Below are 13,396 nucleotides of genomic sequence, written 5' to 3'. Positions count from 1 at the left end.
TCAAAACTCTCAAACTTTGACAAGTCCAGAAAACCGCTGAAAACCATATAGTATAGCATGTAGAGGCATGTTATTGTATACAGTGTTGAAAAAACATCCAAAAACGCCAAAAAACCCATACAAAAACATGTTTAAAAAATGACGAAAAAAGCAAAGCTGTAGTATGGCAAAAATGTCCAAATTTGACATGTCCAAAAAACATTTTAAAACCACTTGTATAGCATGTTGAGGCATGCAATAGTATACAGTGTTGAAAAAACATCCAAAAACAGCCGAAAAACCCATAAAATAGCATACTAAAAAATGTACCAAAAAGGCAAGGCTACAGTATGGCAAAAATGTCTAAATTTGACATTTCCACAAAACAGCTGAAAACCACTTAGTATAGCATGTAGAGGCATGTTATAGTATACAGTGTTGAAAAAGCCCCAAAACCCATGAAACTGTATGTTGAAAATATGACAAAAATGGCAAGGCTATAGTATGGCGAAAATGTCAAAATTTGACTTGTCTAAAAAAACAGCTGAAAACCACTTAGAATAAAAACTAGAAGCATGTTATTGTATAAAGAGTTGAAAAAACATCAAAAAACACCAGTAAATCCATAAAAACCATGTTGAAAAAATGACCAAAAAAGCAAGGCTATAGTATGCCAGAAATGTCAAAATTTGACATGTCGAAAAAAACATACCTGGTTGCATACCAGTTAGAATAACAACTAGAGGCATGTTATTATATATAGAGTTGAAAAAACATCCAAAACTGCCCCCAAACCCATAAAATAGCTTGTTGAAAAAATGACGAAAAAAGCATGGCGAAAATGTCAAAATTTGACGTGTCCAACAAACAGCTGAAAACCACTTAGTATAGCATGTAGAGGCATGTTATAGTAAACAGTGTTGAAAAAACATCCAAAATTGCCCCCAAACCCATAAAATAGCTTGTTGAAAAAAATGACCAAAAAAGCAAGCTAAGCATTTTCCAATAGTTTTTTAGTATGGCGTTTTTTGACATAGTATACTATAATTTTTTCACAATTTCGAAATGTTGACTTTTCGTACCGTTCGTTCAATGAACAATACAATGATCATCTTCTAAATGCTTGACTACAAATGCATATACGACATTTGGAACTCTGACTGTTACGACCATTTTTTTGACATCTAAACTATGACTTTTTTCTACATTTTGAAATGTTGACTTTCGGACTGTTTTTTTGACGAAAAGAAGTATAATCATCTTCAACATGCTACACTGACTTTTTTCGACATTTGGAACAATTAATTTTTCGACCATTTTTTTGACATACTATAGTATGTCGTTTATCAGCTTACTATGACTTTTTCACAGTGTTTTTGATGTGCTACACTACAATCTATGACTTTTACTATGACTTTTTTTTGACATTTTAAAGAATAATTTTTTTGACTTTTTTCAACATGCTCTGGTATGGCGTTTTTTGATATCCTATACTATGACTTCTTAAGCGTTTGAAATGTTGACCTTTTGGACTGTTTTTTTTTAATGATTGATACTATAATCATCTTCAACATGCTCTACTATGACTTTTTCTGCATTTAAAATGTTGACTTTTTGGACTGTTTTTTGGACGAACAATACTGTAATCATCTTCAACATGCTATGACTTTTTTGGACATATGATACTTTTATCAGATTTTTAGACATGCTGTGCTGTAACCCCAGTTTCACAGTCAGTCATCAGCACCAGTGCTGTTCCCTAAAGTTGTCCACATCAGAGCGTCACTGTGTTACTGACCTGGTCTATGTAGATGGCTGTGATCCCTCCAGAGTGACCCTGCAGGGTGAAGAGGCAACACGAGTCCTCCAGACGATAAACCTGATCAATAACACAACAGAAAGCATAACTAAAATAACTGTTCGGTAATGTTTGCTGTGGGTAACATTCTGTGAGCTGCAGCATTTCGCATTTTAACCGTGAAATATCTGGAACATGAGAGCAGCTGCATATTGATTTTCTTCTTACACACCATCATGTGTTAGTATGTTAGTGATCGGGGTGTTACAGTGTATTTCATTGTGTTACAGTGTGTTACAGTGTATTAGTGTATTTCAGTGTGTTGCAGTATGTTACAGTGTATTTCAGTGTGTTACAGTGTATTAGTGTATTACAGTGTGTTACAGTGTGTTACCGTGTATTAGTGTATTACAGTGTGTTACAGTGTATTACAGTGTGTTACAGTGTATTTCAGTGTGTTACAGTGTGTTACAGTGTATTACAGTGTATTGGTGTATTACAGTGTGTTACAGTGTGTTACAGTGTATTTCAGTGTGTTACAGTGTGTTACAGTGTATTACAGTGTATTGGTGTATTACAGTGTGTTACAGTGTGTTAGTGTATTACAGTGTATTACAGTGTATTAGTGTATTACAGTGTGTTACAGTGTATTTCAGTGTGTTACAGTGTATTTCAGTGTGTTACAGTGTATTAGTGTATTACAGTGTATTACAGTGTATTTCAGTGTGTTACAGTGTATTAGTGTGTTACAGTGTATTAGTGTATTACAGTGTGTTACAGTGTATTAGTGTATTACAGTGTGTTACAGTGTATTACAGTGTGTTACAGTGTATTACAGTGTATTAGTGTGTTACAGTGTGTTACAGTGTATTACAGTGTGTTACAGTGTATTACAGTGTGTTACAGTGTGTTTTGTGTGTTTTAGTGTATTTCATTGTGTTACAGTGTATTAGGGTATTTCAGTGTGTTACAGTGCGTTACAGTGTGTTACAGTGTGTTACAGTGTATTACAGTGTGTTTCAGTGTGTTACAGTGTAGTTCAGTGTGTTACAGTGTATTACAGTGTATTAGTGTATTACAGTGTATTACAGTGTATTTCAGTGTGTTACAGTGTATTAGTGTATTACAGTGTATTAGTGTATTACAGTGTGTTACAGTGTATTAGTGTATTACAGTGTGTTACAGTGTGTTTTGTGTGTTTCAGTGTATTTCATTGTGTTACAGTGTATTACAGTGTGTTACAGTGTATTAGTGTGTTACAGTGTGTTACAGTGTATTACAGTGTATTGGTGTGTTGCAGTGTATTACAGTGTGTTACAGTGTATTACAGTGTATTAGTGTGTTACAGTGTGTTACAGTGTATTAGTGTGTTACAGTGTATTACAATGTATTAGTGTGTTACAGTGTGTTACAGTGTATTAGTGTGTTACAGTGTTACAGTGTATTACAGTGTGTTACAGTGTATTACAATGTATTAGTGTGTTACAGTGTATTAGTGTATTACAGTGTGTTACAGTGTGTTGCAGTGTATTACAATGTGTCACAGTGTGTTAATACCCGGACTGTGTGGTCCTGGCTGCCGGTGACAACCCTCCCGGCAGCCGCTCGCAGCACGGTGATTGGCTTCTGGTGAGCGCACTGAACGGAGCGTGTAAGCTGGCAGCTGATGACGTCCTCGCTGCTGTAACAGGGAGACGGAGGCACGCTGCCTCGCCCAGGAGTGCCTGACAGACAAAAAGTAGGGCATGAAGTTTCTGTCATACATCACCCTGTTTCATCTTCACCTCTGTGGGCTGCAACTAAAAATTATTTTTATAATCTGGTGAATATTTTCTTGACTCATTGTTAAAAATGCCTTTTGGCATTTCCCCCATTTAGGAGTGACATCATGACACTTCTGTTTTGTTCTAAAAAAAATAATAAAAAAAAACAATGCAAAGACACAAGAACAGAACCTGAAACAAGATGGTTTCAACATATTTCCCTAAAAAAAATCAAACTGTTTCTGATTGAATTTTTTTGTGGATGAGTTGTTTGACTAATTATTTTAACTTTTGTTTATATTCTGAAATGTGTGAAACATGAGGTGGAACCAACAGCAGCAACTCTGAATGATTTCATTTTAAATTTATCTGAAGAGTTTTTTCTTGATTAATTCAGTGATTTTTTTTCTCTATCAAATAGTGTCCTGTGATGTCTTCAGATTAGAGCCCGACCGATATGGGATTTTTGAAGTGTATTCACACAAACAAAAATAAAGAATAAATTTAAAAAAAACATCAGTCTTCACTGACCATTCAAATAAAGAATGTAAAAAATAAAATACACATCAGAACTGTATGCTCTTTGCTGACCATTTAAATAAAGAAAACATACAATAAAATAAACAGCTAAATGAACACCAGCACTGTTCAGTATCAGTCAGTTGCTGACCATTTCGAAACCACCTGAGCATCGTTTCTGCATTATGTGGTCTATAAAAAAAGTTTTCTTATCGGCACATATTGGAAAAAATATATGCTGATGCTGACATGCTCCGTTATGTCTGTGAAAGGCTTATATCAGCTGATAATATCAGCTGACCGATAAATCGGTCGGGCTCTACTTCAGATGTCTCATTTTGTCCAACAACCAGTCAAAAACATTCAGCTAACAGGACATGGAGAGACACTAAAATTATTCATGTAAAAATTAATTCAAATGATAATCAGCTGTTGCATGCATTATCACACAGTTGTTAAACATATAATGAAGTTCTCTTTGTTCTGGATCTGTGTCACTGTATGTAAGTGCTTTCTATGTAAAGGTGACCCGTGACATTAACGCGAGCTGCAGAGGAAACAGGAGACAGCAGACTGCGAACGTTTAGAAACAAATCAGCACTGAGGCTGCTCAGCCTCACCTCTGTACTGCAGCAGACCAGGAGGTTTATTGATCTCCACGGTGAAGAAATCCAGAGAGCCGTTCAGCCGAGCCGCCACGATCCTGATGGGGACAGACAGCGAGTCACAGCTGGGACGGGACGAGGACACCGACAAACTCTTCTTCCGTGCCCAAACATCTGCTACACTTCAATAAAACTGGTGTAACCCCACCCCCATGTGTGTTTCACCTGTTGTTGAGGAAGGCCAGCGCTGTGATCCCGGAGACGCCGTCCTCATTAACACAGCGTAACGATCCCTCAACTGCATCCCACAGCTGGAACAGAACACACACACATTGGTCCGATCATTTACACACAGAGATGAGTGACGGCGAGCTGCTGTTCACCTCCGCATGGCCTGCGTCTGGTGAGACAGGTGTCCCTCAGCAGCTGTTTCATACTTAGATTAACCTGTTATCACCTGCTCCCTTTTTCAGGTCTCTGCTCCAAAACGGTCTTTGCTTAAATACAGAGTGACTGTCTGAATAATCCCAACAGCAAGAGATGAAGCTGAAGGATGACAGCATCGGTACAGATGCTACCAGTGCTGATTAAATCAAGCAACAAGACAGAATAATTCTCAGGCTGTGACGTCTTTAAATTGTCATTTTTAGGTCTGTTTGTGCTCCTGTTTGGCTCCCAGAGAGCAGAAAAACTCTTCTGACGTCACTCAGATTTCATTAAACGTCTTAAACCACCTAAAAACAACTTTTGGCTTTCTTCGAAAAAATCACTCAGACGTCTCCACATGTTTCCGCTCCTGATAAATGCACAGAATGAGCCTTTAAAGGAGTCAGGCGGACACATTCAGCTGACTCAGATCTCTGCAGCAGACGGACCGTCAGAGCGAGAACAAAAAACAACCCGCTTGACCCTGAAAACGCCGTGTTTTCAGACCAGCACGGACTGACAGGAGAAGGAGGAGCGCAGTTCGTCAGTCTGATGAAACACATGCAAGTTTAGAAAACACTCAGACTCCGAGTGCGTGTGTGTGCGTGTGTGTGTGTGTGGTGATTACATCATCATGCCGCGCTGAAGGCGTGACCATCAGAGTCAGATATTTTACCTCCAGCTTCCCGCTGCTCCTCCCAGCAGCAATCAGGTTTCCTCGCAGCTCCATGGCCCACACCGAGCTCTCCCAGTCCGCCGCCAGTGTCCCCGCGGCGCAGCCTCGCTCCTGGCTCAGGAGGGTGGCTATGTCCCCTGAGCTGGGTCTCCTCTGTAGCGGGGCCCCTGAGGGCGGCGAGGACGAGGCCGAGGATGGAGACGGGAAGGTAGAGGGGGAGGGGGGCTCGTGCTCAATGTAGGCACGCTCCACCAGACCGCCAAAGTCGAAGCCATCCCTGGGTGGGGTGCAGAGGTGGGAGGGGGGCTGGGAGGCAAAGTTGGTGTCGATGAGCGGCGTGAGGTCAGGCTGGTCCGTGAACAGAGCGGGCCGGGCAGGAGCCGAGCGCCGCCTCAGTGGGTAGCCCCGCTCCTCCTCCGAGAGCCCGTCAGCAGCGACGGACGAGCCGCGGGCCTCCGAACACTCTGAGTCCGTGGCTCCGCCCACGCCGTCCCAGCCATCACGTTGCTCCCAGCAGCCACTGCTGCTGCTGCGCCTGAGCCTGAGGACGAAACGCCACACCCAGTTACCCACAGAGAAATCACACCTAATCATGTAACCCAGTATAGGTTATAGGACGCGCAGGATGTTGTTAATTTTCAGATTTAAAGAAAAAAAAGGAACTGAGTCCTCAGTACAACCGTCATGAATCCAGGTGCTCCTCTTTCTATTAATCTCATTGTATGCAATGCACAGCAGGCACCATCAGAGCTCGGTCTGTGGTCCCTGCTGCTGGAACAGCTGAGCTCAGAGACATGGTGACACCTTGTGGTGGAGGAGGAGTTAGACGATTGTAACAAGCCGACGGCCTTCAGGCAGAGACGGCGAGGGGTAAACACAGCAAGGCCGTCATGTAGCGCGCACCGTGCTGAACCCTCAGGAAGAAATACGACAAACTGCCGAGCCAAGCTCAGGTCCTCAGGCACTGAGCGGGAGCGAGAGGACAGCTGCCGACACAGAGCCTCTGAATGCCCCCCAATCTTTAATGTGTAAGTGTGTGTGATGTTAAAGTGCGCTCTAAAGGGTTAAACCTTTAAAGCTTGCTTTAACATCAAACACGCTCACACATTAACCCTTTAGAGCCCGCTTTAATATCACACACAATCCTTTAAAAGCCAGGTTTTTGTCATGATGCCACTATGGTTTTAGATGAAAGAAACACAAAATGGACTATTTTCAATATCCATCATGCTCAGTATGTTATTGTAGTATTATTATACTATTATTATAGTCTGGGATATGTCAGTGATCAGCAGCTACATTGACCGTGACAGGTCACCTAGTGGAAATAGCATGTATTTCCTCCATGTCTCCAAAATGAGACAAACTGTCCCTAAAGGGTTAACTTCTATCAAACAATAAAACCACACATTATCACGTGTCATGGGAAAAAATGTTGATGTGGTGTCAGCAGGAAGTCTGCGCCACATGACAATGTGAACATCAAAGAAAACAAACGTGTTGAAACCACTGACTGTATATAAAGATGGATGGCATGAACACTGCCCAAAGTAAGCTTATTTGGTCTGCATCGCCCCCTGGTGTCTCACTGCAGTACAGGTCCTAAACCCCGCCCCTCCAACTAAAAAGTCAAAGTACACACCAAGTAACTGTTTCCCAGAGACAGTTTCTGTCACTGCAGGTAGCTCTCATCACTCTGATGTTTCTTCAGGTGTTTGTTTTGATACGTTTGGTTTTAATGAGTTATTAAATTAGACGGCTTTTCCGTCATGATTGACAGCCGTGACAGCCAATCCATGCGCTCACATTCAATGGAGTGCTCACTATTGGTCGGACAGGTGTTGGAACTCCCCCACCGCGGATATCGTAACTGTGCAGATGCAGGGCTTCCAATGACATCACCCTCGCAAGATAGTAACGCTCGTATCCGGGATATTTTAACCTCACTTCAGCATAGCGGGGGTTAGTGGGGGCGCCTCGTCCATCTTTATTTACAGTCTATGGTTGAGACCTTCTTACTTGTGGTTCGGGATGACAGTCAAACAGTCGCCAGTCTGAGCATCCCAAACACGAATCTGTCCCGCCAGGCAGCAGCTGGCCAGCAGCATCCCGTCACTCGCCAAACACTCAATGTCCTGAGAGACACAGAGACAGAGAGTGAGCCTGTCCGTCCTCCAGACGGAGACACCATGACATCTGCAGTAGAGCATCCTGGTGTCTCCGTCTGTCCCAGTCTGAGGCTGTGTGGTTACATCAAATGATCTGAGTCTGATTACGTACCATACTGTGGCCCCTCAGCAGCAGCGGCGAGATCTCACTGACAGGCGGCGAGTAGCCGTAATCGTCGCAGGGCAGGTCCCCTCGGCGCCGGCGCCCATGAGCCATGCCGTTCTGGCCGTAGTTGCGAGGGCAGAGAACCCGGTAAAGACAGAAGAGGAGCAGAACCAGCAGGACGCCCGCTGCCAGGCCCAGCGCCGCCACCCTGCAGGAGGGGCGGAGTCAAACACAGGTTAACGCTGCAGCTCCTTCCTGTTAACGTGGCCGTGACAGACTGAAACCTGGAACATCTACGTCCCCAACCGCGTGTCTACATCCCCACGCTCATCAGGTCAGTCGTTTGTGTTGCAATATTTACTGTGACAGGTTCACACACACACACACACACACACACACACACACACACACAGACACACACACAGACACACACACACACACACACACATATACACACACTGTCTGCTGCAGGGGAATGTTCTGTTCACACTCATGACTTAAATCACATGCATACAGTCAGCTGCTGAAACACCAACAGCTTCATATCTGCTATGAGTGAGTGTGAGTGTGAGTGTGTGTGTGTGTGTGTGTGTGTGTGTGTGTGTGTATACTGACTTGTAGAGGGTCAGGTCTGTCTGGAGATCAGCTGAGACTTTGGGGATGGATGGCGGCGGATGTCTGGTGTCCTGAGGGTGGCGAGTCTCGATGGCCTCCTGAGGACTCAGGTGAACGGTGACGGGGATGACAGGCAGGATGCTGATGTATCTGAGAAACACAGGAAGCATGTTCGTTTACACACGCCTGATGGTCATCTGCAGATTCACATGACGATCTCAGTTCACGCAGGTGACAACACGCCAAGATGTCACTGTGGAGGACGTCTGTCCACCACTTCTTTAGATTTCATTCAAACCACAGACTGTCAGATCAAGATAGCAGGACCGCTTCACAAATCAACTCAAGCCGCGCCACGCCACGCCACATCCCATCATGCCACCCCACGCCACATCATAAAGGTGTGTTTTCTGGTCCACAGGTGTCGACAGGTAGATCAACAGGTAGAGAACCATCACAGAACATGAGGATGATTGATACATTTCACTGAGGCCTCCACAGTTACAAAATATTTTATCATCAATGACCTGAAACTGAATCTAAACTTTAATCTGAACCTGAACCTGCAGACCAAAAAACTACAGCTGAGAGTTTCTGATAACGAACACTGCGAAAAACAACCGTTTTATTTTATACCACTGCCAGTATATAACACAATATAAAACTGTTTTATGTTTTAAAAGGTACAACTGCAGAATAACTGCAAGTACTGACCATCTTTTAACTCTGTTCTCCAGCTATCGCTGACTGGTACAGTAGTTTGTTTACCTGATGTTACAGCTGACTGGTACAGTGGTTTGTTTACCTGATGTTACAGCTGACTGGTACAGTGGTTTGTTTACCTGATGTTACAGCTGACTGGTACAGTGGTTTGTTTACCTGATGTTACAGCTGACTGGTACAGTGGTTTGTTTACCTGATGTTACAGCTGACTGGTGCAGTGGTTTGGTTACCTGATGTAACAGCTGACTGGTGCAGTGGTTTGTTTACCTGATGTAACAGCTGACTGGTACAGTAGTTTGTTTACCTGATGTAACAGCTGACTGGTGCAGTGGTTTGTTTACCTGATGTAACAGCTGACTGGTGCAGTGGTTTATTTACCTGATGTAACAGCTGACTGGTACAGTGGTTTGTTTACCTGATGTAACAACAGATTTTACTGTATATTATGAGATTGAAATATGTCATACGGTTTCTAAATGGATGGCATGTCAACCTGGAGAAGGCCCTTGCTGCAGGGTGGGGTACGTGTCGGGTAACGACTCACCTCTTGGCTAAAGTGATGTTGTAGTAGCTGAAGAGCGACGGCCAGTGTCTGAAGGACAACCTCCTCCAGCCCTCCTCGTCCTCCGCTCCCCATGTTATCTGTGGCACGGCAGGGGGCGGAGCCTGGGGAAGGGGCCCCCGGTGGCCTTGTGATTGGTTCTCAGGTAAGGGGGTGGGATCTGGAGCAGCGTGGATGCTGAGGGTGCTGGTAGGATCGCCTCCACGGAAGACGGGCGCCACCCCCAGGTGAGGGGGCAGGCCGCCGCCCCCCGGGTCTCCCAAAGGGCTTTGCTCCGACACCTGCGCAGCCAGGTAGGTGCGTATTCCAGCCGGGTCAGTGTAGACAAGGATGCCAATCCAGATTACCGTGCCAACCTGCAGGGGGAGCACGTGGATGATAGTGATCAGACCGTTTAACTCGGCAGGTGAATAGAGTCTTAGCTTCACATTCATGTGTTCCTTCATGTTTTAATGCTCACTGAGCTCACACGTCATATCACACTGTTCCATCACTAGACGTCACAATGAGTCATTCCTTTCCCGACTGTCACAACAAACTGGTGATTCACACGCAGTGTGACAGTGAGCCGTCAGCAGCAGTAAACTTCACCGACACTAAGCTGAAATCACAGCTGCCGGTTTGTTGGAGTTTTTTCTGAAACCTCCTGCAGTCCACTGATGAAGCTGCGTGTCCCCTTTGTGAGAGTCGGTGTGGCGCTTGTCACTGAACTGACAGACTCAGAGGAACTTCCTGTCAGTCACTGATGCACTGAGCATGCTGACTGCAGCTGATCATGGATCAGTCTCACTGACAGGAGACAGGGGCCAAGTCCTCAAGGGGGACCACAGGGGTCACCTCTGAGCCCTTTGTTGTTTACGGTATACATAAACTGCATTGGGCGGAAAATACTGAACTCCGTCCTGTGCTGTTGACTGTCCTTTCTGCTTCGGCTTTTTAGTATTTTCAGTTTGCATTCGGCAGAGCACAAGAACACCTTTGTAAACTGCAACGTATTCAAAACGCAGAAAAAAAACACAAAACTTACGGTTTTCACCATGTCAAGATAAGTGAAATCCGCACTGTCAGAGAAAACTTTTACTAGTGTCAACAAATTCAGTTGGAGTCTATTTTTTTGATGTGCTGAATATGAATCCGGCTCCCAGGGCCCTGAGAGTCGTCACTGACGGTGGATCTCTTGTTGTGTCTCCTACTGTAAACTCAGCCATCCTGCTTTACATACACGCCGCCTCAGTCACCGGGGCGTTTTCATTTATGAAGCCATAGTTGGCAAAATTCTTCAATCCTGCAAAGACAGATTCTATCTCTGTGTGAAGGACTTTGTGAATCCTGTCGAGCCTAAGACTGAACTGTAAAAAAAGCTGTTAGTTTCTGAGCAGTTGGAGCAGAAACAACCAGCAGGACGATGTGAAGCTTCAGCACACAGAAACGCTGAAGGAGTTTCCGGTGAAACCTGTTGCACCCCGGCTGTCTGTGTGTGAATGTTTGATCTCATGTTACTGAAATCTCTGTGCTTTCATGTTTGATTTGCTGCTGAAACTCTGTGCTGCTGCAGCTCTCCGTCACATCGCCCTGGGAAAAAACACATCTTTGATCTGGAATAAAGGATCGACTGACAGGAACAAAACATGACTCCACACACTGCCTCTCAATCCAGCGTCTCACCATGATGATACGCTGCGCCAGCCGTGTTCGGGCCAGGAAGTAGACCACACGCAGCCTCTTGGGCAGCCGCAGGTTCCTGAAGGCCGGCGTCTGCAGCGTGATGGTGTGGGGGGAGGGCCGCGGCGGAGGTGGGACCTCCCGAGGACGCAGCAGGCCGGGCTTCGGCGGCGGCAGTCCCGCTTCGGCTGGCAGCCGGCGGTTCAGATCAGCCAGCTGAGGACAAGAGGACACGTTGAGACATGACGGAGACATCCCAGTTCAAGAGATGACGACTCCTAAGAGAGATATTCACTGAGAGAGACTGAGGTTTAACCACATATTGAACAGGCAGCACGCATTCTCCAGAGGGTTTACAGCAGAGCCCCTGTGTGTTAACCCTTTGAAACCTGAACGAGGATGCCTTTCAAAAATAGAAAAAATCACAGAGACGAGCTGAAAAAAGGATCAAACAATTAAAATAATTTTGTAACATTACTTAAAATATGTAATATGACAATAATAAATATAATTTTCATTAATCTGGAGACATTTTTACCCTAGCTTCTTTTAAATAATTTTCTAAATCTACTAATTTCTTGCAATTTGTAAAATACTCCTTACAAAGTTGGTCTTTTTTTTCTGGTGTTGTTTGAGAGAAATCGCCCCAGTGAGCTCAGAGGGTTAAATACTGCAGGCTCGCCGTTGGTCAGGAACAAACGCTCGCCGTTGGTCAGGAACAAATGCTCGCCGTTGGTCAGAAACAAACGCTCGCCGTTTGTCAGGAACAAACGCTCGCCGTTTGTCAGGAACAAACGCTCGCCGTTGGTCAGGAACAAACGCGTGGCCGTGAGAAAATGATCTGGAAATTATCCGAAAAAAAGGAGAAGTGTTCCCTCCTTTACATCCGTTTTCGTGCCTTGATCCGGGTCTCGTGGTCAGCTGAGCTGAGCTCCTTCTGTTGGACCCCGAGGTGTTCTGACCGGATATAAAATCCCTCCAGCGTGTCCTGGGTCAGCCTTGGGGAAAACTGCTAAAATGCTCAGAAAACTTTATGATTCTATATTTAAAATGATGTTACAGATAATTATTTATATATAATTTGTTCGCAGCTTGTCAGGGTTGACTTTTCTTTTTTTCACTCATTTTCAGGTAATTTCCTCATTGCACCTTTAACTAATTTCATGCAAATTTGCTCAAGTTTCAGAAGGATAACCTCCAAAATAAAACTCCATTTTAAAGCCATTTGAAATCATGAATCACATTTTTCAGTCACCAAATCAGATTTTAGAAGCTGCTGAAATGTTTCACTTACTGCACATTATCTCTCCAAACATGACAATCAAAACTCATTTATCGAAAACAATTACAAATGAGCAGGCAACACATTGTGATTGTAAAGTAAGAGATGTTTAAAATGGTCATTTAAGAGGATGTTTAACGGCCTGATGTTTCTGTGGCTGAGACGTCAGAAACCTTTAATCCACCAGCAGACTGATGGTTTCTCTCTGTGCTCCCGTGACTGTTCTCACCTCCATACGTCGGATGTCTATGGAGAGAACGGTGGTGAAGAAGAACATCTGCAGGAAGAAGTCCGACACCAGCCCGACCACAGCGAACAGGCAGAACTCCTGCAAACAGCAATGAGACAACGCTTCTGTCAGGCTCAGAGACTGTGTCTGTGTCTCTCAGAGTGTCTCTGAGAGTGTCTCAGTGTCTCCGTGGTTACCTGGATGGCTGGCACCAGGGTGAAATATCCGATGAGGATGATGCAGAGTTCAGTGAACATGTTCTTCATGATGGACCAGCTCTCGT

The 13,396-nt window shown here is 44.4% G+C and overlaps 1 protein-coding gene across 1 annotated transcript in view; it reads right to left on the bottom strand.

Moving 5' to 3' along the window:
* scap (SREBF chaperone) overlaps nucleotides 1–13,396 on the bottom strand; it is a 36,406-nt gene that overhangs the window by 2,518 nt on the left and 20,492 nt on the right. The window contains exons 10-21 of the mRNA XM_042490194.2: nucleotides 13,311–13,396; nucleotides 13,114–13,212; nucleotides 11,606–11,818; nucleotides 9,923–10,296; nucleotides 8,656–8,805; nucleotides 8,047–8,248; nucleotides 7,786–7,901; nucleotides 5,767–6,307; nucleotides 4,890–4,975; nucleotides 4,680–4,762; nucleotides 3,335–3,501; nucleotides 1,778–1,858 (exon numbers count right to left, since the gene is read on the bottom strand). The exon at nucleotides 13,311–13,396 is cut by the window's right edge and continues 9 nt beyond it. Of these exons, the coding sequence (XP_042346128.1) occupies nucleotides 1,778–1,858; nucleotides 3,335–3,501; nucleotides 4,680–4,762; nucleotides 4,890–4,975; nucleotides 5,767–6,307; nucleotides 7,786–7,901; nucleotides 8,047–8,248; nucleotides 8,656–8,805; nucleotides 9,923–10,296; nucleotides 11,606–11,818; nucleotides 13,114–13,212; nucleotides 13,311–13,396 (2,198 nt within the window). The remainder of the gene's footprint in view (nucleotides 1–1,777; nucleotides 1,859–3,334; nucleotides 3,502–4,679; nucleotides 4,763–4,889; nucleotides 4,976–5,766; nucleotides 6,308–7,785; nucleotides 7,902–8,046; nucleotides 8,249–8,655; nucleotides 8,806–9,922; nucleotides 10,297–11,605; nucleotides 11,819–13,113; nucleotides 13,213–13,310) is intronic.

Source organism: Plectropomus leopardus, chromosome 11, assembly GCF_026936395.1.
Source record: "Plectropomus leopardus strain MGB_pleo_1.0 chromosome 11, ASM2693639v1, whole genome shotgun sequence".
In the NCBI taxonomy this organism is placed as follows: domain Eukaryota; kingdom Metazoa; phylum Chordata; class Actinopteri; order Perciformes; family Serranidae; genus Plectropomus; species Plectropomus leopardus.
This window is presented reverse-complemented; position numbering and strand designations above follow the sequence as displayed.